Source organism: Monodelphis domestica, chromosome 5 (assembly GCF_027887165.1).
Source record: "Monodelphis domestica isolate mMonDom1 chromosome 5, mMonDom1.pri, whole genome shotgun sequence".
NCBI lineage: Eukaryota > Metazoa > Chordata > Mammalia > Didelphimorphia > Didelphidae > Monodelphis > Monodelphis domestica.
The window spans coordinates 326926008-326951637 of NC_077231.1; the positions used below are offsets into that span (position 1 = coordinate 326926008).

The window sequence follows — 25630 nt, forward strand, 5'->3', positions numbered from 1 at the left end:
ATTACATTATCCTTTGTTTCAATCACATTATTTATAAATTCATTAACTTTATCTCCATTATATTCAATTCCATTTAATTCCAACCCATTTTCCTTTGATTTTTCAAATACTTGAGAACTCTGGGTACACTATCATAATAAACATGCCCCTTTGTTCTGATCACCCTTATGTCCACTAACTACTTGACTGTACTTGGGTCTCGCTCCTGATTTTGCCCATTCTTGCATTGTGTTAAAATCAGGTGCTTGAGCTCCCTGACAGCAAGCATTTTGGCACTTATTACTATTATTTCTTCTCTGATAATTATTATTGTTCCAATTATTGCTATTCCATTCATTATTATACTGCCAATTAATTTGCCTAGAAAAATGTCCTCTGAATCTACATTCCTTCACAAAATGTCCTACTCAATTACATAAGAAACATCTTGGAGGTCCAGATCTCCTTTCCCTTGGCCTGTACTGATTGTTTGGTTGCACAGATCTAAGTGCTGCTACTGCTTTTATTTCCTTTATTTCACTATCCCTTGCTTTATTTTCAGCATCCCTTAATTTTTTCTCAAATCCTCAATTACTGTATCCCTGTCTTCATATCTATCATCATTATCCATGCATTAAAAAGTTGTTTTTCTCTCTAAGTCTTCCAAACCCATCGCTTCCCAGTCTGGGCAATTATTCTTAAAAAAATAGCTTTATCTTGGGACAGACATTTTTAACAAATACTCTCTTAATGTGGGCAATTGTATCATTAGCCAACACATCGAGTTCTAATATTAATTCAGCAGCATCTGTTCATCTTTCTAGAAAATTAGTTGTTAATTCATTCTGTTTCTGCTTTATATTTTCAAATTTGGACCAAGCATTTAAGCTTTTAGAATGCCTTTTTATTGCTTCTATGATTGACTTCCTGACCTGTTTCATCCTTCTATAATCAGGGCCTGAATTCATATCTATCCCTTCAAAATCCTCTGGCAATGGGATTAAAGATGGATCATTTATGGTTTCTTCTATGAATTGGTTCCTCTCTCTTGGTAAGTAATTCCTTCATCAGTAAGGAAAAAATCAGTTTAGTCTGGGTCAAAGATATCAATTGCCCTCTGAAATTCCTTTACCACTTTATTAGGTTTATCAGAAAAGGAAGGGGTTCTATGTATGATAGTTTCTAAATCCTCAGGAATAAATAATTTATGAGTCTTAACTTTATATACTTTATCCTGGGTCACAACCAGTATATCTCTTAGAGGGAACAAAGAAACCTGATTTTTATTACATTCAGCATTCTCCCTTTCCAATCCAGACACTTTCTTAGCATTTCCTTCATTAATTTCCTTAGCTATGGCATTATCCCTTAAATCATGTAAAACACCATTATTTAAAATCATTCTCTCATTAATACATTGTTCCATTGTTTCTATTTTATCCTTCATTACCATTAGCATTTGCTTCATTTCATAATCCCTCATTATCCATTGCACCATTGCCCTTAGCAATTTATAACATGCCAAAAAACAAGAACCTGCATTTGTATAATACAATTAAACATAAATATATTAATGGTACATAAGCCAAAAGAGTTCTTAAAATCAATGACATCACTGGTTACATCCATTCATAACCCAGGATAATGTAACAGCAATGAGGGAATAGGGTGAAAATCCCATAAGGGATATGCAGGAAACAATCCCAGAAAAAAACAAGATAGCATTTGTCATGTCTCCTGACATTATGCTCAATGTATACAGGAAGTTGTTATATAGAACAGGATATGTTTTATCCACCTTGATTTCCAATAACAATCACCAAATAACAGAACCAGAAAAAAAATTTCCTCCTAACACATGTGCTTTAGGTCTTTAAATAGTCTATTCAATATTTAAACCTCCCCCTGTGTCCATCAAAAGTCATCGAGGGGCAGCTGGGTAGCTCAGTGGATTGAGAGCCAGGCCTAGAGATGGGAGGTCCTAGGTTCACATCTGGCCTCAGATACTTCCCAGCTGTGTGACCCTGGGCAAGTCACTTAACTCCTATTGCGTAGCCCTTACCACTCTCCTGCCTTGGAACCAATACACAGTATTGATTCCAAGACAAAAGGTAAGGGTATTAAAAAAAAAAAGTCATCGAATTCTGTGTTCTAGGACCTTGGAGAGCAACCAGATGCTGGGAAGGACAATAGAATGTTGCAAGATGCCCTAACTGTCAACTGTTATAAACTACTTCTAATCTGCTCTGGTCTAGGCCAATTTCTGTGTCCACCAGTGTAATGTTATCCACTATCTCTACCACTTCCTTAAGGTGGTTTTGATTGTAGGAAGGTCCAGTCTCCTGGCAGCTTCAAGTCTCCCTCTCCTCCAGAAACAACCATCTGCTCCTAGAAACTGTCTGTGTGATCAGTTCCTCAGCTCCTGAGAGTTCCAGAATGTTGGCCTGCAGGATATCCTGCTTTCAGCTTGCTCCTGCTAAAAGCCCTTACTACAGCATGCAACTTAAAAAGCTAGAAAAAGAACAAATTAAAAAGCCCCAGGTAAAGGCTGAAATGGAAATCAAAAAAATCAAAAAAGAAATTAATAAAATTGAAAGTAAAGGAACTATTGAATAATAAATAAGACCAGGAGCTGGTTCTATGGGGAAAAAACAAATAAAATAGATAAAGCATTAGTCAATTGTAATAGAAATATTTTAGGGTGTATATTTGATGGGATACTAAATAACTAATGGATCAAGGTTTTTGCCTACCCTTCTCCCTATTCCTCCTGTTTTCCTCCCTCTTCAGAAGCCTTTCAGCTTCCCTTCCCCCTTTTCTTCAGTCTCCCTCAATCACTCTTTTTTCTTCTTTATCTCAAGTAAGGATTTATTGGGGAAAACAGGAAAGGTGGAGGATAAGGTAAGAGGGATGGGATTTCCCTATTATCTACAATGAATGTTGGTTTGGAGGATATTGAAGAAATGACAATTCTGTCACAATTGTGAAAAAGAGTCAGTCAGAGAGAGATATATAAGGACTATGGTCTTTCTTCTTCTTCCTTCAAATCAGCCACCCAGCAAAAGCCTTCAGCTTCAGTCACCACCATCAGCCAGAAGCCAAAAGCCCTTCAGCCCAGTTCAACCATTGGCTTGGCTCCAACTGCTTTTCCCAGTACCATTCCAAAATGGAATCATCAATTGACTGACAGATGATCCATCCTCAGCTTTCTGTCTTTTGCATGTATTGTAAATTCTCGCCTCCACACAATTTGATTTTTAAGAAAAGAAAGAAAAAAGAGAATCAAATTACCAAGATCAAAAATGAAAATGGCAATTTCACCTCTAAGGAAGAGGAAATTAAAGTAATTATTAGGAGCCATTTTGCCCAATTACATGACAATAAATGTGCCAATCTAGGTTATATGGATGAATATTTATAAAAATATAAATTGCCTAGATTAACAAGAAGAAGAAATAGAATTCTTAAATAATCCCATATCAGAAAAAGAAATTGAACAAGCCATCAAAGAACTCCCCAAGAAAAAATCCCCAGGTCCAGATGGATTCACAAGTGAATTCTATCAAACATTTAAAGAACAACTAATCCCAATATTATACAAACTATTTGGCAAATTAAGCAAATGAGACCTACCAAATACTTTTTATGACACAAATACAGTACTGATACCTAAGTTAGGAAGACCAAAAACAGAGAAAGCAAATTATAGACCAATCTTCTTAATGAATATAGCTGCAAAAACTATAAATAAACTACTAGCAAAGAGACTATAGCAATATATCACAAGGATCATTCACTATGATCAGGTGGGATTTATACCAGGAATGCAAGGCTGGTTTAATATTAGAAAAACCATCCACGTAATAATCAAACTAATAAAAATTACATGATTATTTTAATAGATGGAGAAAAAGCCTTTAACAAAACACAACACTCATTCCTATTAAAAACACTAGAAAGCATAGTGTGAAGATTGGATTTGGCGCTTCCCTGATTGTAACAATGAAGGTACTTAGCTCTTCCTTGATTGTGAAGATTAAATTGTAATCCTCTGTCTATTTTTCTATTTTAATCCCCAAAAATGTAAGCACAGTATTTAAAGTTGAGTATGGAGATCTACCCATTTTGGATTTTAACCACAAAAAGGTGTGAACACCCATTTTATACACTGAGGGGAGGTCTGTGACCCATGTGTGAAAGAGTGGACAGTCCTGAAGCAGAGCATCGGCTGTGATTGGTAGACATAAAAATTTAGGGGAAGTGATGCAAGAGAAAAAGGTCTTTAAAAGTGGAAACAGAGACACTTGGAGTGAAGGGAGACACTTGGAGTGAAGAGAATCACTTGGATGGAGAGCAACACTTGGAGTGGAGAGAGACACCTGGAGTGAAGACTCACACTTGGAGTGGAACCTCCTGTAAGAAGCAGTTCTACTGGAGTTGAGGCTGATAAAGAATCTGCTGATTGAACTGACAGTGGTGAGTGTAAATGTTGATTTCCTTTTCTTGGCCTTTCTAGAGGCATCCGCCTCCTTTCTGGCCCATCATCTTGAGACTCCTTTTCCCTAGCTGGGGTCTTTGAATTCCTACCTGGCTCAGAGGAAGCCGGAGCTCGCTCTCTCTTTCTCCTTTTCTTCTCTTTCTCTCTTCCTTAATATCTTCCCTCTATTGTAAAATAAACTACCATAAATTCCATTCTGACTTTAGTAATTCATTTTTGGGATTTAATCATTAAATCCCTGGTGACCAATTAAATATATTCAATTCAACCATAAATTTAACAATAGGAAGAAAAGGATCTTTCCTCAAAATAATAAGTAGTATTTATTTAAAACTATCAGCAATTATCATCTGCAATGGGGATAAGTTAGAAGCCTTCCCAATATGATCAAGAGTGAAGCAAGAATGTCCATTATCACCACTATTATTTAATACTGTTCTAAAAATGTTAGCTGTGGCAATAAGAGAAGAAAAAGGAATTAAAGGAATTAAAGTAGGCAACAAGGAGACTAAACTATACCTCTTTGCAGATGATATGACGGTCTACTTGGAAAATTCTACAAAACCAACTAAAAAGCTAGTAGAAATAATCAACAACTTTAGCAAAGTTGCAGAATACAAAATAAGCCCACATAAATCATCAGCATTCCTAAATATTTCCAACAAAACTCAGCAACAAGCATTAGAAACAGAAACTCCATATAAAATCATTTGTGACAACATAAAATATTTGGAACTCTATGTGCAAGACAACCAGGGGAATTATGTGAACACAATTACAAAACACTTTTAACACAAATAAAATTAGATCTAAACAATTGGAAAAATAGTAACTGTTGATGGGTAGGCTGAGCTAATATAATAAAAATGACAATCCTATGTAAATTAATGTACTTATTTAGTGTGAAAAAATAATAACAACATTCATCTGGAAGGACAAAAGATCAAGAATATCAAGGGAGCTAATGAAAAAATGTGAAGGATGGTGGCCTAATAGTACCAGATCTTAAACTGTACCATAAAGCAATAATCATCAAAACAATCTGGTACTGGCTAAGAAATAGAAGGGGAGATCAATAGAACAGACTAGGGATAAATGACCTCAGCAGTCTACTGCTGGATAAACCCAAAGATCCCAGCTTTTCAGATAAGATCTCACTCTTTGACAAAAATTGCTGGGGAAATTGGAAAATAATTAGCTTTAGATCAATATCTCACACCCTGTACCACAATAAGGTCAAAACTGACATATGATCTAAACCTAAAGAGTGATATTATATAGGTAGAAGAGTATACTTTCAGAACTATGGAGGAGGGAAGATTTAAGACCAAACAAGAGATAGAGAACATTACAAGATGGAAAATGGATCATTTTGACTGTATTAAATTTTAAAGGGTTTGTACAAACAGAACCAAAGCAACAAAAATGAGAAGTGAAGAAACATTCAGGGGAAAATAATTTCATAAAAAATTTCTCTGTCAAAAGTCTCATTTCTCAAATATGTAGAGAACTAAGTCAAATTTATAAGAATCCAGGTCATTCCCCAATTGATAAATTGTCAAAGGATATGAATAGGCAGTTTTCAGATGAAGAAATCAAAGCTGTCAAGAATCATATGAAAAGGTGTTCTAAATCCTTCCTGATTAGAGAAATGCAAATCAAGACAACTCTTTTTAAAATTAATTAATTTATTTAGAATATTTTTTCCATGGTTACTTGATTCATGATCTTTTCCACCCATCTTCCCACCTCGCCCCCTGAGCTTCCACTGGCTTATATATACACATTGTTCAAAACTATTTCCATGTCATTTATATTTGCAATAGAGTGATCTAGTGGGGAATCAAAAGGAACCAAAGTTTTGACAGATACTTGGAGAGAGGCAACAGATAAAGAGTAACACCAAGTCTCCCTGCCCCCAGGCAGAGCTGTTTGAACAATGGAGTCAGATCTGATTAGAGCTGAAGGGTAAGAGGAAATCCCCTTCAGTCTCTTTCTTCTTTAGTTGATGTATTTGTAATCCCCCTTCTAGTACATTGAAGATGTCTGAGTCTTCAGTAAAGTAAAAATAACTATTTATTGGATAAGGGGTTACGGTATAAATGAGGAAACAGGAAACAGGAAGTCCCTAACTATCTCTTTCCTAAAGATGTTTTCAGGGGGGGGTTGAAGCATAAATCTGGGACTAAGTCCCAGACTAATTTAATGTCTTTGTGGGCTCAAGATGATGGTACTTCTTGTCTCAGAGATATGGTTTGAATGAGTCTTCTAAAGGATAGGCTATTGTCTTCCCCAAAGGAAAACGTCTCTATCCCTCTACTGTAACAGATGAATGGTATGGATCTTCCACTGCTCAACAAAGGATTTAGTGGATATAGCTTTGAATGCTCAGTAAGGATTTTGCTCCTTCCCTCATCAAGCCAAGGAGAGATCAGCACCCAAAGTCTCTAACTGCTCCTCCTTTTTTAGCTGGCATGTTCCGTTCCCATCCCCCGATGGCAGCAGAGGTCCATCTCATCTTTTCATGAGATAGCTTTGCAAAATCCAGTCTTTTCATTCATTTTATCATTTCTCTCTTCCACACCTTTTAATGCCAAAACTCCAAACATATCCCCATCTAACCACATGATTGATCATCTGTTTTTCCTCTGTGTCTACTCCCACGGTTCTTTCTCTTGATGTGGATAGTGTTCTTTCTCCTAAGTCCTTCTGGACTGTCCTAGATCAACTTGTAGAAAATTCTGTTACATTTGATTGTGCTACTATGTATCAGTCTCTGCTGGTTCTGCTCCTTTCACTCTGCATCAGTTCCTGGAGGTCGTTCCAGTTCACAGGGAATCCCTCCAGTTCATTATTCCTCTGAGCACAATAGTATTCCATCCCCATCAGATACCACAATTTGTTCAGCCATTCCCCAATTGAGGGGCACTACTTCATTTTCCAATTTTTTCCACTATAAAAAGTGCCACTACACATATTTTTGTACACATATTTTTCCTTATTATCTCTTTGGGCTACAAACTCGGTAATGGTATGGCTGAATCAAAGGGTATACATTCTTTTAAAGCCCTCTGTGCATAATTCCAAATTGCCTTCCAGAATGGTTGGATCCATTCACAACTCCACCAGCAATGTATTAGTGTCCCAACTTTGCCATAGTCCCTCCAACACTTATTATTTTCCTTTGCTGTCATATTGGCCAGTCTGCTGAGTATGAGGTGGTACCTATGAGTTATTTTGATTTGCATTTCTCTAATGAAAAGGGACTTAGAACATTTTTTCATGTGATTATTGATAGTTTTGATTTTTTCATCTGAAAACTGACTATTCATATCCCTTGACCATTTGTCAATTGGGGAATGGCTTGACATCAAAACAACTCTGAGGTACCACCTCACACCTAGAAGATTGGCCAATATGACAGTAAAAGAAAATAATAAATGTTGGCGGGACTGTGGCAAAACTAGGACACTAATACAGTTCTGGTGAAGTTGTGAATGGATCCAACCATTCTGGAAGGCAATTTGGAATTATGTTCAAAGTGCTTTAAAAGAATGCATATCTTTTGAGCCAGCAATACCACCACTAGGTGTATATCCCAAAAAGATAAAAAATGGGAAAGAACCTGTTTGTACAAAAATGTCTACAGTTGTGCTTTTTGTGGTGGCAAAGAATTGGAAACTAAAGAGATGTCCCACAATTGGGGAATGACTGAACAAATTGTGGTATTTGATGGTGATGGAATACTATTGTGCTGAAAGGAATGATGAACTGAACTGGAAAGACCTCCATGAACTGATGCAGAGTGAAAGGAGCAGAACCAGGAGAACGTTGTACACAGAGACAGATACATTGTAGCATGATCAAATGTAACTGACTTTGCTACTAGCAGCAATGCAATGACCCGGGACAAACCAGAGGGACTTACGAGATAGAAAGTATCCACATCCCGAGGAAAGAACTGTGGGAGCAGAAACACAGAAGAAAAACATATGATTTATCACTTGTTTATTTGGGTATGTGATTTGGGATTTCAGTTTTACGAGATTATTCTCTTGCAAAAATGAATAACATGGAAATTGGTTTTGAATGATAATATATGTATAACCCAGTGGAATTGCTAATCAACTCCAAGAGGGGGAAAGAAAGAGGGAGGGAGAGAATAGGAATCATATAACTTTGGAAAACTTATGTGTGAATTTGTTATTGGAATAAAATAAAGATAAAACCAATAAGTTATTCCTTGTCCTCAAGGAGCTTCAATTCTAATGGGGAGAGAGCACAACTGAAGGACAACTGGAAGATGGGAGACATTTGGCCTTGCTGGCTGGCAAGTGAGCTGTGGGCTTGGTTCTGGGCAAGATAAGGAGAAGAGAGGAGGGCATGAGATGCAGAAGAAACACTGGTATTGGCAAAGAGAAAGATCACCTCAACAAAGTCTTGGGTCAATTCAGAGTTGGAGGATGCTATCAAGGGCCTTTGGGAAAGAAAGTGGAGATGAAGTTGAAGAACAGTCTCTGTTTTTCTCTAAAGGGAGAGAAGCTAGACAGATCAACGTCAACTGTGTAGTGATAAATAAAACCATGAGAGCTGTAGAGATGATGAAAGGGAGAGGAGGAAGTGGGGGAGGGAATTCCTTGTTTTCCCATCACTTCCTCCTCAGTTGACTATGGCTGATGTCCCTTCCAGGTTCCAACATTGAGCCTCTGTGGCATTAAGAGAGTAAAATTTCCCCTCCATCCTTTGGGCTGACATAAGGAGAATTCTGGTGGCCCAAAGTAGACAGGAGAACATGATGAGCAGGTATCCTTCTTACCAGTTGTTTATGAAATCTAGGAAAGTCAGATATAGATAAGCATTTCTGAGAAGACCTAATTTTGAATGGCCAAGGCAAGTACATTAGGGCAAATGCCCTTGCCCTCCCATAAGCTTCTTCCTTAGCACTCACCTCTTTCTTTTTCCGCTCCTCTTCCTTTCGTTTCTTCTCCTCCCTGATCTGAGCTAATCTCTGTTTCTTTCGTTCCAGCTCAGCTTTTAAGTCACTTTTGTCAGACATCGTGACTTCCTGGAGAAACAAGCAAAAAGAAACATATAAATTATCAAAGAATTGATTTATTATTTTAAAATATGCTTCAAAATGTTTTGAGTGGTAGCATGGACCAGGTAATAATAATCAGGGATGTGGGAAAAATCCTACTCTGGGGCAATCCTTTCTAATCCTGCAGGAATTGGTATGCCTAAGAGTGAGAGACAAGAGAAAAGGGGGCATGAAGTAAAATCTTCAAGGCAATAGATTAGACATTCCTTAGAAGAAGGAATTCAAAATGGTACCTCAGAAGCTTTCAATCTATGAGGAATACAGAGGCAGACCACAGAAAGAATGAATAAGGACAAGGGTCATGAGTCAAAGAACAAAAGTCTGGATTAAAAAAGTGAAAAGAAATACAGCCATCCCTCACTATATGGCAGTTCACTTATTACATCACTATATGGCGGGTTTTTTAAAAATATATATCGAATTCTGTATCATGGAGTTACACTTATCATGGCACACTACTGGAGGATGGAATGAAGGTGACCATCCACAGCACTGTATTCTGTATTCTGGGTGATGATTGGCTCAATGAGTATAGGTTAATAAGAGGGTGGAAAAGGTTTATAGGAGGGCAGAAGGGTTTATAAAGCCTCAAGATATATGTAAATAATAAAGTAAATATAATGCTGCTATTTTGCGGATTTTCACCTATGGGCAGGAGGTCTCTGGAACATAACTCCTGCAATAGAGCCTCACCTATTCACTGTAAAGGTGACAAGGAAGCTTAGGACAAATGAAGAAGAAAGCAACATGGAAACATTTACTAGCAAAGCCTCAAAGAAAATGTGGATTAGACACAAGTCCAATAAGGATTCCTAAAAGAGCTAAAGAAAGGGTGCTTTTTTTAAGGAAAAAAAATTTTTAATATATTATTGAAGTAATATATTCATTGAAATATATTGTTTATTTCAACATAATAAATTTATTAGGAAATGAAAGCAAGGCAAAAGAGAATTAACAAGATCCCAACTTTTGAGACCAAAACCCACTATTTGATAAAAACTGCTGGGAAAATTGGAAGACAGTATGGGAGAGATTAGGTTTGGATCAATACCTCACACCCTACAGCAAGATAAACTCGGAATGGGTGAATGACCTGAATATAAAGAAGGAAACTATAAGTAAATTAGGTGAACATTGAATAGTTTACCTGTCAGATCTTTGGGAAAGGAAAGACTTTAAAACCAAGCAAGAGCTTGTACAAACAAAACCAATGCCACCAAAATTAGAAGGGAAGCAATAAATGAGTGGTGGGGCGGGGGAATCTCTGTAACAAAAAGCTCTGACAAAAATCTAAATTCTCAAATTTATAAAGAGCTAAATTATTTGTACAAAAAATCAAACCATTCTCCAATTGTTAAATGGGTAAGGAGCATGAATAGGCAATTTTCAGTCAAAGAAATCAAAACTATTAAAAAGCACATGAAAAAGTGTTCTAAATCTCTCATAATCAGAGAGATGCAAATCAAAACAACTCTGAGGTATCACCTCACACCTAGCAGATTGGCTAACATGACAGCAAAGGAAAGTGATGAATTCTGGAGGGGATGTGGCAAAGTCGGACATTAATGCATTGCTGTGGAGTTGTGAATTGATCTAACCATTCTGGAGGGCAATTTGGAAATATGCCCAAAGGGTAATAAAAGACTGTCTGCCCTTTGATCCAGCCATAGCACTGCTGGGTTTGTACCCCAAAGACATAATAAGGAAAAAGACCTGTACAAGAATATTCATAGCTGCGCTCTTTGTGGTGCAGAAAATTGGAAAATGAGGGGATGTCCTTCCATTGGAGAATGGCTGAACAAATTGTGGTATCTGTTGGTGATGGAGTACTATTGTGCTCTAAGGAATAATAAAGTGGAGGAATTCCATGTAGACTGGAACAACCTCCAGGAATTGATGCAAAGTGAGAGGAGCAGAACCAGGAGAACATTATACACAGAGATGGATACCCTGTGGTACAATCGAATATAACAGACTTCTCCATTAGTGGCAATGCAGTGATCCTGAACAACTAGGAGGAATCTATGAGAAAAACCACTATTCACATTCAAAGGAAACACTGTGGAAGTGGAAACACCGAAGAAAAACAACTGCTTTAAATACATGGGTTGAGGGGATGTGGTTGGGGATGTAGACTCTGAATGAACATCCCAGTGCAAACAACAACATGGAAATGGGTTCTGATCAAGGACACAAGTAATACCCAATGAAATTGCGCATCGGCTAAAGGAAGGGCAATAATGTGATTCTTGTAACCAAGGAATAATGTTCTAAATTGACTTAATAAATTAAATTTAAAAAAATATATAGTACAAGCGAAAAGATAGATATATAAGACATTATTTCTGTTAGAGTTCATACACATGTATGCATTTCTTTAATCAAAACAAATGCTGAATTAATGTTTATCTATACTTTTTGCCTTTATTTTGTTGATGATGTTTAAAATGAAATGAAAACATTAAAATAAAAATTTTTAAATTAAAAAATAGAATGAACAATCTGATTTTTAAAAGGCATAAAAAATGCTGGCAAAAACAATCCCTTAAAAAATAGAATTGGCCAAATGGGAAAAAATGTATAAAACTTTTTTGAAGAAAATTATTTCTTAAAAATTAGAGCTGGTCAGCTGAATGTAACAGACTTCTTTCTCTACTAGCAGCAATGCAATGATACAGGACAACTCTGAGGGACTTATGAGGAAGAACTGCTATCCACATCCAGCGAAAGAACTGTGGGAGCAGAAACACAGATCATATGTTTTGATGGGGATATGACTGGGGATCATGAAAGGGAATTCTTTGTTCCCTTTGTCTATTCTGAGTTTACACTTGTGAAAAGTAATCTTTTATTCTCTTTGCCTAGTTGGAGTTGACATTTTGGTTAACAATAACTTAAGTACTCCCTACTTAGTACCTCACTAGAATGAAGACAGGATTAACTCTCCTTTGTCTACCTTTTAAATTGAATCAACAAAAGACTAGACACCCTACTTAATTCTAGGTGAGAAGCCTGCAAGATACTTGGAGAGCTCCACCCTTTTTTAACTCAATCAGTCAGAAACTTGTGAATTCTTTTAAGAGTTCACATCCTCAGAAACTGTTCAATCAGGAAGTTGTGAACCTTTTTGGTGAGAAATTGACCTTCAGAAGGTGAGAAGTTGATCCCACAGACACTTCCCTCTGGGCAGTGCTAGACAATTTCGAAACTGTGATTGGCCCCATGAAGAGGGGAGGAGACAAGAAGTCACCATAAAAGCAAGCCTGAACTCCTTCAGAGCAGATAGTCTTTGAGAAGATAGTCTGAACATTGTCTTCTGGAGATAGTCTTCTGACTGGGGAGAGTCTTTGAGGGAGCTTTGTTGGAGACTGTGGCTTGGACTGTGGGCTTGGAGCTCAGCTTCAATTTAGACTCTGACTCCTGGACTACTTCATTGGGTGAGAAAAAGGCTGACTACTTTCCTAGTTTCCTAAGAGACTAGCTTCCATCTTGCAAGAGACCTCGTGGTTACTCACCACCAGCCTTCCTGGTTGAGAGCTAATTAATCTCTGCCTGAATTAAGCAGAGCCAGGGCAAAACATTTAGGTTGATAGAATATATAACTTCTCTATCCCCCTCACATTTCTCTTCTTTATTGTTTCTTCTCTATAAATAATTGTAAATAAATTTCTGACTCAAGATATAATAAATATTGGTGATCACATAATTTCATAAGAATTATTGTTCAACCATTAATTTTCACCTTTACAGGATGTAGACTCTAAATGACCACTCTATTGCAAATATTAATAATATGGAAATAGGTCTTGATCAATGATACATGTAAAACCCAGTTGAATTGCTTGTTGGCTATGGGAGGGGGAGGGAAAGAATATGAATCATGTAACCATGGAAAAATAGTCTAAATTAATTAATTAATTAAATGAAATTTCAAAATAAAAAAATAAAAATTAGAACTGATAAAGTAAAAGGTAATGATTCCATGAGATACCAAGAAACAATAAAACAAAGTCAAAATAATGGGGGGGGGCACAGAGAAAAAGGTGAAATATCTCATAAAAAAACTGACTTGTAAAAAATGGATTGAGGAAAGATAATTTAAGAATTATTGAAGTACCTGAAAGACAAGATTCAAAAAAGAGCCTCGACATCATGTTTCAAGGCATCATAAAGGAAAGTTGGCCAGATATCTTAGAAACCGAGGACAAAATAGAAATTAAAAGAATCTATCATTCACCTCTTGAAAGAAATTCTAAAATAAAGACTCCTAGAAATATGATAGTTCTCAGGTCAATGAGAAAACACAGCAAACATCCCAAAAGAAACTATTTGAGTACCTTGGAGCCATAGTTAGCATTCCATGGAATTTAGCAGCTTCTATATTAAAGGATCAGAGGACTAGGAATACAATGTTTCAGAAGTCAAAGGGGATAGGATTCATTAAATATCCATTTTCCCCTGGAGGATTATACTGGTTTTTGGGAGATTATTTTTGGTTGTAATCATAGCTTTCACTCGAGCTGAGGTAAAAGAATCAAGGGCAGCAATCATGAGCTCAAGCAAAGCAAAAGCAAAACCTGCCTAATTAAAAGAAAGAATCGGAGAAACTACATTTCACTAAATGATACCATAGACAATGAAGTAATCTCAATACTAAATATATATTCATAAAGGAAATAGGATGCAAGCAGGAGGAAATAGTAAAACTATTTCTCATTTTATCCCTTCTAAGACCCAGAGAAATGTAAACATAAAATAAATTAGGAAGAAATGAAGGGGACGAATAGAATTTTAGAAAAGCTAGATGTGATGGACTTTTGGAGACAACTGAATGGGAATAGAAAAGAGTATACCTTTTCTCAGCTGTAAATGGCACCTTCTCAAAAACTGACTACGTCTTAGGGCATAAAAATCTCACAAACAAATGCAGAAAAGCAAAAATATTAAATGCATCCCTTTAGATTTTAATGTAGTGGGCACATTCAAGAAAGGGTCTTAGAAGCACAGATTAAAAAATGATTGGAAACTAACCTAATCCTAAAGAATAATAAATCAAAGAACAAATCATAGAAACAATCAACAATTTCATTAAAAATAATAACAATAATGAGATCATATAACGAAATGCCTCAGATGCAGCCCAAACAGTATTTGGGAAGAAATCTCTAAATTATTACTTTAATAAGAGAAAGAAAGAAGAGATCAATGAATTAAATTCACAACTTGAAAAAAAACTAAAAAAGAACAAATTTTAAATCCCCTTTTTGCCCCAAAATAGAAATCCTAACACTCAAAGAAGAGATTAATTAATTTGAGAGTAAAAATCCTTTGAACTAATAGATGAAACTAGGATGTGATTTTATGGGAGGGAAAGGAACAATAAAATAAATTAGCCATTTTGTTAATCTTATTTTTTTAAACCTTCACCTTCCATCTTGTAGTCAATACTGTGTATTGGCTCCAAGGCAGAAGAGTCATAAGGGCTAGGCCATGGGGGTCAAGTGACTTGCCCAGGGTCACACAGCCAGGAAGTGCCTGAGGTCAAATTTGAACCCAGGACCTCCCATCTCTAGGCCTGGCTCTCAATCCACTGAACTACCCAGCTGCTCCCCTGTTAATCTTATTTTTAAAAAGAAAAAAAACAAAATTACCAAGATCAAACGTTAAGTTTGGGTAGAGAAATGAAAGCAAGTATTAGGAGCTATTTGATCAACCTATAGGCCAAAAGAAGCGACAATCTAAATAAAAAGGATGAATATTGGCCAACCCTTAAATTGCCCAGATTAACAGAAGAGGAAACGGAGTATCAATAATCGAGTCTTAGAAGGGAAACTGAACAGGCCCCCACGAGCTCCCAGGATCCAGGGGATTCTACCAAACAATAAGCTCCGATGCTACATGAACTATGGGGGAAATGGGAAAAGGAAAGAGCCTGCCAAAGTCCCACCTAAGCTGCCTGCCCCGTGGATCACACACTGCGACCAGGCGGGCTTCATATCAGGAACGCAAGGCTGGCTCAGTAGTGGGAAAACCAGGAGCATAATTGACCCGATCAGTAACAGAACACAATAAAATCCTGATTCCATCAACACATAGAGAAAAGGCTTTCAAGAAAACCCAGCACCTATTCCTATTAAAATATCAGAAAGGCTCCGTGGATGGAGAGACGGGAGGTCCTGGGTTCCAATCTGGCCTCAGGCACTTCCCAGCTGGGTGACCCTGGACAAGTCACTTGACCCCCATGGCCTAGCCCTGACCGCTCTTCTGCCTTGGAGCCAATACACAGCACTGATTCTAGGACAGAAGGTGAGGGGTTAAGACAGTATTAGAAAGCAAAGGAATCAAAGAGAAGTTCTATTTCTCTAAAACTAAGGGCCAATATTGAGTGTAATGGGCGTAAACTGGGAGCCTTCAACAATCACATGGGGTGAGTTGAATGAGACCGGGATGTGCGTCCTCACCACCATCATTCAATGTTATACCTGAAATTCCAGTTCTAGCAACAAGCCAGCAAAAAGAAACAAAGGAATAAGAACAGGCCACAAAGAAAGGAAGCTTGTTCTTTGCTGAGGATGTCTTTGTTGGGACGATCGGAGGGTCCTGGAGACCCTCCGGGAAAGCCAGCAGAAACAAACAACTAACAACGTTCCCGAGAGAGAACGAGGCCACGTCCGTGGGCTGCAGAAAAAGCTAGAAAGCCAATTCCACTCCAACAACCACAGATCGTCGAGAATACTTGGGAGGGGAGGCCTGAAGCTCTCTCTTCTCTGCTTGACTATGGGTCCCTTTGTCTTCCTGAAGTCCCAGTTACAAATCCACCGTCCTCAGAAAGCCATCCCCAACCCATTAATTCTAGTGTCCTCCCTATGGTATGAGGTGCATTTTTTCTGTCTGTCTTCCTGTCATCTCCTCCAGGGCGCCGACTACCTTTTGCCTTCCTTTCCACCTTGAGAGCTTCTTATAGAGAGTTTTGCACAAATGCTTGCTGCCTGTTGAGGGGGACTTGGCCAAATTGGACCACCAATGCATTGCTTGGGGCTTTGATGTCATAAGATTATTCACCCACAACAAATGAGGAATATGGAAATGGGTTTTGCTTGATAATGCAGGTATATGGGTCTGAATTGCTTCTCAACCCTGAGAGAGGGGAGGGAAGAATGGAGGGAGACAACAGGAATCATATCACTTTGGAAAACTTATGTGGAAAATCGTTATTAAAATAAAATAAAGAAAACCAGAGAAGGATGAGAATGATGTGAGAGAATCCTGACAAAGGAGCCAACAGCTTAGTTAAGGAAGCATAAAAGCCACTGAAGAAAGCAAGTTCATAAAATTAGAACCGGCCAAATGGAAAAGGAGAAACAAAATCTCATTGAAGAAAATAATTCTTTAAAATTTAGAACTGAGCAAGTGGAAGCTAATGACTTCATGCAACATCAAGAAAAAGTAAAATGAAACCAAAAGAATGAAAAAATAGAAGAAAATGTGAAATACTTCATTAGAAAAACAACTATCTTGGGAAACAGATCCCAGAGAGATAATGTAAGAATTACTGGAACACCTGAAGGCCATGATTTTTTTTAAAGAGCCTGGACATCATATTACAAGAAATTATTAAGATAAACCACCCTGATATACCCAAACAAGAGAGCAAAAGAGAAACAGGAAGAATCCAACCATCACTTTCTGAAAGAGATCCCCAAATGAAAACGCCTGGGAATATATAGCCAAATTTCAGAGCTCCCAGGCCAAATGGAAAATACTGCAAGCAAAGAGAAAGAAATCATGGAGCCTCAGTCGGGATTACACAGGATTTAGCAGCTTCCACGTTAATGAATTAGAGGGCTTCAAATAAGATACTCCAGAAGGCAAAGGAGCTAAGATTACAACCAATAATCACCGACACAGTGAAACTGAGTATAATCCTTCAGGGGAAAACCAGTATGTAATAAAATTAGAACTTTCAAGCATTCTTGATGAAAAGATAAGAGTTGAACAAAAAAACTGATTTTCAAATGCAAGACTCAAGAGACACATAAAAACATAAAGAGCAAAGTGAAAGCATAAGGGATGCAGTAAGGTAAACTACTGGCATTCCCGTATGGGAAGTTGATACTTGTAACTCTTAAGAACTTTATTACTATGAGAGCAAACAGGAGTTTGCACAGAGAGCATGGGGTAAGTTGATTATGACAGGATGATATCCAAAAAAGCAAAATTATGAGGTAAGAAGGAGAACTGAATGGGAAAAGAGGGATGGGGAGGTAGACTGGGGTCAATTATCTCACATGAATAGGTGCTAAAGAGCTATTCCAGTGGAAGGGAAGATGGAGGGGGTGGCAGCCAATGACTGAACTGTATTTTCATTGGATTGATTCAAAATGGGAAGAACATTGTAATAAAGAGATAATCTGCTGGAGCTATTTCTAGTTGCAGTAACTGATGTACTCTGGCAGTGTCTAGAGAGAACTACTAGGGGAAACTTATGAGTGATCCTAGTTATAAATGGAGATAGAAATATTTCTTCAGAGAGATAGAGAGATGCTGCAAGAGCAGTTACCTCTGGGGTTGCCTATTGATCACTATTGATGGCTAATAGATCAAGATATTTCCTACCCTCCTCCTCCCATCAACCCCTTCCTTCACCAACCTCCTCTTGAAGCCTTTGGGCTTCGCCCCTCTTCCCTGAGTGGACTGTGAGATTTATGAGGAAAAACTCCTTTCTTTTCCTCTCTCACATAAGGGGGTTTATTGGGAACAACAGGATAGGGATTGAGATGAGAGGGATAGGGGTGTCCCTAGTCTACAAGGAGAATTAGGAGAGTTTGGGAAATGTCAGTCCTGTCACAACTGTGGCTCAGAGACAGTCATAGAGATGGAGGACAATTGTTAAACATTCTTTCTTCTTCCAATTACACAGAGCCACCAACAAAAGTTAATTTCTTCTCGGCTTAACTCCAGAAGCCCCCCCAAAAGTCTCTCTCTGCCTAGATCAGAAAAAGCCAGTCTCCCTTGGTCAGGAACCCCAGAGGAGAAATCTCAGTTCATCTCCTCTGGCCAGCTCCCAACTGCCTCTCCTGGGAACGTTCCATTTGGAATCTTCACCTTGATTGACAGATCAGGTCCTTTACTTTGGTTTGCATGCTTGGCTTGGCTTGTAAATCCTCTCTTCCTTAATGCATGTTCCACAACATCCATATTCAAAAGTGTATAGAAATCTATCTTACATTGTGAATTGGTCCAACCATTCTGGAGGGCAATTTGGAACTGTGACCAAATTGGAACTGTGACCAAAGAGTGCTAAAAGACTGCCTGCATTTTGATCCAGCCATAGCACTGCTGTGTTTGTACCCCAAAGAGATCATAAGAAAAAAGACTTCTATAAGAATATTTATAGCTACACTTTTTGTGGTGGCAAAAATAACTGGAAAATGAGGGGGTGTCCCTCAATTGGGGAATGGCTGAAAAGCTGTGGTATCTGATGGGGATGGAATATTATGCCGAAAGGAATGATGGCCTGGAGGGATTCCATGTGAACTGTAATGACTTCCAGGAACTGATGCAAAGTGAGAGGAGCAGAACCAGAACCAGAAGAAATCCTAGAAGCAATCAAAGAGTAACAAGAGAAACCACACAGTCAGTTTAGGGGATTCATTCAGCCAAAATAGTGCTTAGAAGAAAACGTCGATCTCTGAACGAATTGGGTGTGTGCTTACGACAAAACCCCAAAAGACAACCCCCCCCCCCGATTTCACACCAAAGGGGAGAGGAGATCAAATGGATAAACTACTGATGGTTTTGCTTTTAAGAAGAAGGAAGAAACCAACTTCCCAGCATGGGAAGAACAAAAAGGGACGAATTAACCACCAGTGAAGAGTTGGCAAAGCAATCATTAGGAGATCTTTTGTCCAATTATGTACAAGCAAATGTAAGCATCCAAGTGAGGTAGAGGAATATTTACAGAACTAGAAAGTGCCCAAATGAGCAGGAAAGGAAACACCATTATCTCAGCCCCACTGCAGAACAAGCAATTACCCAAGGCAGCCGGGAACATGCCCAGGGCCACGTGGATTCACAGGGGAATGAATTCTGACACTGTGTTGTGTATTTGGGAAAACGGGCAAAGACGATGTCCTACTAAGTGCTTTTCATGACAAATATGATGCCAGTGCTCTTATCAGGAAGAGCAAAGCCAGAGGGCAAACTGCAGAGCAAACTGCCCAAGGAATACTGAGGGCAGATGTTGGACAACATTCTAGCCAGGAGACCATGCGCTATGGCTGGTGGGACACATGCCAGGATGAGAGAAACCTTGCACACAGGTGCCCATCTCAATAGCCAAAGCAACAGAAATCACACGATTGGCTCCTGGATGCACAAAAAGCTTTTGATAAGTAAGATCTATTGAAAAGCAGCAGCAAGCACAGTCTATGATGGAGGGAGGGAGGGCCCCAGATGGCTAGAACTGGGCAGGCCCTTTGAGGTTATCCCTAAGGGTCACCCCCTCCCCCAAGGCAGGGCCACCTCAGCAATGACTAGGGCCCTGCTCCACTGCAGAGGGGCCATGATGCTCCTCATTCCACCCGCAGGGGGCTCAGTGGTGCTCCCCAGTCACATTGGAGCCAGGAAGTCCTTTGCCAACAGTGTCTAACCCAGAGCGCGGTCATCTGCACAGAAAAGGGCCTTGGCTACCTCCCTGGGCTGCCTAAAACCAGCCCCTTGGTGTGTGCTCGTGCCTCAGTTTCCCCACCTGTATCATGAGAGGACTTCTGAGTCAAAGGGTTTCCAAGGGCCTCTCCCACCTTCTGCAGTTTCTGAGCCTCCTCCCTAACCCTAACCTTTTGTCAAGGGTTTCATCTAGGCTTTGACTCAACTGAGAGGGACCTCTGGGACATGAAGCAGAAGCCCTGCTTCTGTCTCTCCACTAAGCAGCATTTCTGGTGTGGGGAAGCCAGAGCGGAGAGGGGCCCTTTGGCCTCGCTCTGAACTCTCCCAATAGGGCCCACTTCAACGTCTTCTCTTCCCCTGGATAAACAGGGTGCTCAGTCATTTGGAGTTCCCTGCGCAGATTCCAGAGTGCTCGGCTTTTTTTGCGGATGAGGAAACTGAGGCCATCAGGATGAAGTGACCTGCCCAGGGTCACACAGTCAGAAGCATCTTGGGCCTGATTTGAACTCAGGAAGCTGCCCCCCACTCCCGCCCCAGCTTGTCGCTCCGTCCACTGCGGCCCCCACTGGCTGAGGTAGACGTCCTCGGGTCCTTTGCCCGGTTTTCAATCACCCCACCCCACCCCGGACCCACTGCGGCAGCGCCGCGCCCTTCCTCCTGCCTGGCGGACTTGACCCGAACTCCGGGCCTAATCTGGCCCCGCCACAGAGCCCGAACGGCGTCGGCTTGGCCTGAGTTCGACCCCCCCCCCCCACCCGCCCTCCCCAGCCCCTCCTCCCCAGGCCCCCCCCCCCCCCAGCCCCGCCTGCTTCCCCTCCCCGCAGTCGGGCTCTTCGGGCTCCCTATTTAAAGGCTGCAGCAGCGCGGCGCTGTCCAAGGTGAGCAGAGCCAAAGGCGGAGCAGAGCGCAGAGCGGGGCCTCCGCAGTCCGTTCAGGGCCGCCCCAAGCTCCGGCCCTCTCGGCCTCTCCGCCTGCCCCCTCTCCAGCGCACTAAGCCGGGGGTCCAGGCCCGGAATCCGGCTCCCGGGGCTCTCGGAGAGGCGCTCGGAGCCAGACTTCCCGGGAAATGGGCCCGTTCCCAGGAGGAGCCCCAGCGGGCGGGCCGCGACTTCCAAGAACCCCCCAAGCCTGCGTCAGGTGCGGTGGGGGAGGGCAGGGCCGGGGCCCAGCGGCCTCCCTGCCCCGCGTCAGTCTCCTCCGCATCTTCCCGGCACCCTCCGGGCGAGGCTGGAGCGAAGAGGCTGTCCCCTCCCCCCACCCCGGCCAGGCCCAAGAGGTCAGGTTCCCGCATCCCCGGGGCGCGGCCAGGGTGGGCGCTGGCGCAGCTCCGGCCTCCTCCGCGCGGGGGCTTCACTGGCCCCCACCCCCACCCCCCGCGCCGGTCCTCCAGGCCGGCTGCTCCGGGCGCCTGGCAGTCACGGCCGCGGGCAGGGCGGGTTACCTGGCGCTGTGGCGGCTGAGGCTGAGGACCCGGGCCTCTGGGCAGAGCTCAGGCAGCGGCGGAGGCTGCGGCGGAGGCTGCGGCAGGCGGCGAGGATGAGAGGAGGGGAGGGGGGAGGAGGGAGGAGCCCGCAGCTCGCAGCTCTGCTCCGCAGCCCCGACTGACTGACGCACGGACGGACGGACCGACGGACACACGGCCGCCTGCCGTGCTGTGTCACGCCTGGGCACTCTCCCGCCCCTTCGCCGCCTCCGCTACCGCAGGCTCCTCCCCGCTCCCGAGCTCCTCCCTGAGCAGCCGGGCCCGCCCCAGCCCCAGCCGGAGCCCCCCGGCCGTGAGGGGAACCCGGCGCCCTACACAGGGGGAAACTGAGGCCCACGCAGGGGAGAGGACTTGGACAGGCCAGGGCCCTGAGCCGTCTCCACGGAGGACCCTGCCTGCGCCCGGGATAGGAAGAACGGAACGGAATGGAACAGAAGCTCGCCCTCTCGAACTCACAGCCTGCTTCCGCTCTGCCAGCGAGCCTGGGCCTGGCTAGTGGCCGCTGCTCAGGGCGCTCAGTGAACAGAAATCAGTTCTCTCTCGCCCTCCCTTAAGGGGCCTGGCAACAACGGGGCACAGTCAAGTAAAGCCAATGAGTGAGCCACATGGCTGCGCCCAGAGAATGGCGCTGCACTCTGGCTGCCCCCTGGGCCACCCCCAGCTCGAGGCTCACAGACGAAGCCAGAAATGGCTCCCGAGTCGGAGTGTCAAGAACATATTTCAGAAGCAAGTTCTCAGCCCCCAGAGAGGCCCCGAGGAGGGGGGGGGGTGCGGCGGGAGGAGCTGGAACTACAAAAAGGAAATGGCACGAAGGTCACGAATCCAAGGGCCCAGAAGCCCAGAGAATCGCATAGGAAGACTGTCAGGAAGGCTTCAGCTCAGAATACCAGCTGGCTCGCCAAACAGCTCCAAATCTACTGCTCCCTCCTTAGACAGGGGCTCTCACCTCCCCAGACCTCAGTGTGCTTAGACAGAAAAGGGGAATATTGGCCCCCAAGTTTCCTTCCAGCTCTAGACGGGAGTCCCAAGAAGAGGCAGGAATGTGAGCCTGGAAGCTGGAAGATCTGCTGAGCCCATCAGCTGAACTTTTGTGCCTGTGTAGATTCCCTTTTGGGACAAGATCCTGAGGATTTGGGGGCTGTTGTTGGCACATGATCTCAAAGGGATTTAAACGGGATGCAAACTAACAAATAGGGATTGGTAGGATTAATGGGGATTTTCTTACCCCAAGTCCGAGAGAGGGCTGGAACAGATATTGGCTCTGCCAGTAGAAAGCAGCAAGTTAAAAGAATATACAATCTTGGAGCAGCTGTGTAGCTCAGTGGATAGAGAGTTAGTCTTGGAGATGAGAGGTGCTGGGTTCAAGTGTGGTATCAAACACTTCCTAGCTGTGTGACCCTGGGCAAGTCACTTAGCCCCAGTTGCCTCACCCTTGGTGTTCTTCCTTGTAGCAGATACCTAGTCTCAATTTTAAGACAGAATGTAAGGGTTTAAAAAATAATAATATACAATCCTAAGCTTCAGCACCTGTGCCTAGCTTCTGTTCCAAGGTCCTCAGCTGGCTGTGGTGACTCACAGGGCTTGGTTAAAGACCAACCACCCAGCCCTTTCTAACCCCCAGAAACATGTTCTCAGCCAGGGACCAAAATGGCCATCAGGCACTGAACCAAGGAAGCCAAGAGGCTCAGGGGAAATCTGGCCACCATGAGACCAGCAGAGAGTCACACTCGGGAGGAAGGGAGCCTGGGGCCCTGGAAGTGAGTGACCACGTGTGTTTGCTGGCCACGCGTGTTCCATTCATTTGTGGCCCCATACATGGCAGCTATACAGATTCACTGCCCGTGGTTAGTATGTGTGCTTGTTGGAGACTGTCCTTAAGATGCTTTGGCTTAATTGTGCCTTCTGGCTGGATTGTAAAAGGAAGCTGGTCCTAATTGGTGTAAGTCAAAGTCACATGATTAAATCGAGTAATTGGTCCCAACCTGGTGGGAATTCCAATGATGCAGCCACTTTGCCCTGAGACCTTGTGTGTAAACATTGGGGGAGGAGTCTCCTGAGCTTTGGTTTGGGGTGATTGTAGGCTTAGAGTGGGGCATGTGGAGCCTTGCAGGCACTAGATGGGGTGACCCTGACCAAGTCACTTACGTATGTGAAACAAACACTCAAGAGAGTGCAATGGAGTCAGGAATGAAGACTCAGGGACTGGCACATAGCAGTGAGGGCCGGGTGGGGATGACATAACATTGTTTGCAGTGGACCATCAGGCCCCCCGCAGCGAGACCTCTCTGGACTCAGAGCTAAGAAGGTGAACAGAGGGAGGGGCTCCCCATTGGCAGGGTCTGAGCAGCAAGCTGCCAGAGGGCTGGGGACTTAAGAGGAAGGACAGTGTAGAAGTGCCCTGGCCTTGCCTCTGAAGGCAGGTCAGAGCTGGGGCACAATAGGAGACCAGGGAGAGTGGCAGAGAGAAGGGATGTTGGGGTCCAGGCTGAGATCTTGGAGACAATCCCACCAGGCGCTGGCTGGGGCTGGCGGAGAGGAGGGGCGGTCATGGACACAGACTGTAAATTGCAGGTTAGCCGGGCTATTGTGTTCAGGTCTGGGCACCAAAGTCTAGGCGGAGGGAGATGAGGAGGGTGCCACAGCGAGAGTGGCAGGACACACTGTGGTATCTGCTGGGGATGGAATACCGTTGGGCTGTAAGGAACCATGAATCCACTGATTTCCAGGCCTGGGACGACCTCCAGGAACCGAGGCCCAGTGAGAGGAGCAGAACCGGGAGGACATCGTACACAGGGCTGATGCACTGTGGGATGGCCAGAGGTGAGAGGCTTTGCTACCAGCAGCAGTGAGAAGACCTAGAACAGTTCTGAAGGCCTTCTGGCAAAGACCATCCCCAGCTCCAGAGAAAGAGCTGTGGGAGCAGGACGCGCAGGAGAACACATGAGCCGCTTGCTTGGGTTTGTGGGGGGCTGTTCCCCCCAAAACTGAATAATAGGGAAGCAGGATTGCGTGATCACAGCCAGGGAGGGAAACCACATGGATCACGTGACGGAAAACGTGGAAATCGATTCGTGGATAAAACGATGGAAAAGTCAAATAAAAGAAATTCTTCTTGAAACAAAAGAAGAAAATGGGGAAGTCCGCCTCCTTGGGGTCACAAACGGTTCATTCAAACTCCTATTTGCCAGGCTGGGCTAAGCACAGACAGTGCCAGTGCAAGGCCTGCCCTCAAGGAGCTTACGTTGGGATGGGGAAGTCCCCCTGGAGAGGAGCTTTGTTCTAGGCGGTCCCAGGGGTGGTGAGCGGAGCCCCCAAGCAAAGGCCAGCTGAGATGGGGGGGGGGGACAGGGGGCTCTTTGGTGGCATCACTGTGGAGCAGAGCTCAGCTTGGCCGCCCTAGGCTGAAGTCATTCCAAGTCTTGATAATGAATTGTTTTTGCAATTTCCCAGCATTCCTTCTGGCTCCTCCTCTGAAAAAGCCAAGCCAAGCACAAGTCCAGGAAAAGGAATTCCCTGCTAGGCTGGTCCTGGCTCCCGGGAGCTGGCTTAGTCCTCCGGGAAGGGCTGGCTGCTGTCCATTGTGCTGGAAGAGGAGAGTCAGGTGACTCCAGCCAGGCTGATCAGCCCAGTAGGAGCTGGGAGGGCTGGACCACAGTCTGGCACAAGGGGGGGGGGGGGGACGAGGGGGGGGGGCAGGGAGCAGGGGGCGGGGGGGGGGCAGGGGGCGGGGGGGGGCTGCCTTTCATGTGAGCTACTGCACGCCACTCTCCTCTGTCTGCTCCCACACCCAGCGCCCCTGGGCCAGGGCCCCACACATGCCAGCCAATAGCAGGGTTCTCCAGAGGAGAAGCTTCTGCCCCGACTTGGGAGAACATCGGAGGGAGGAAGCTGTCGCTGGCTCCTC

The 25630-nt window shown here is 43.0% G+C and overlaps 1 protein-coding gene across 1 annotated transcript in view; it reads right to left on the reverse strand.

Annotated features, from left to right (window-relative positions):
• The window catches only part of DYNC1I1 (dynein cytoplasmic 1 intermediate chain 1), a 111072-nt gene extending 89120 nt beyond the window's left edge, over positions 1 to 21952 (reverse strand). Inside the window, 2 exon segments of the mRNA XM_056800685.1 lie at positions 9426 to 9542; positions 21685 to 21952. Coding sequence (XP_056656663.1) covers positions 9426 to 9533 — 108 coding nt within the window. The 5' untranslated portion in view covers positions 9534 to 9542; positions 21685 to 21952.
• Between the last annotated feature and the right edge of the window lie 3678 nt (positions 21953 to 25630).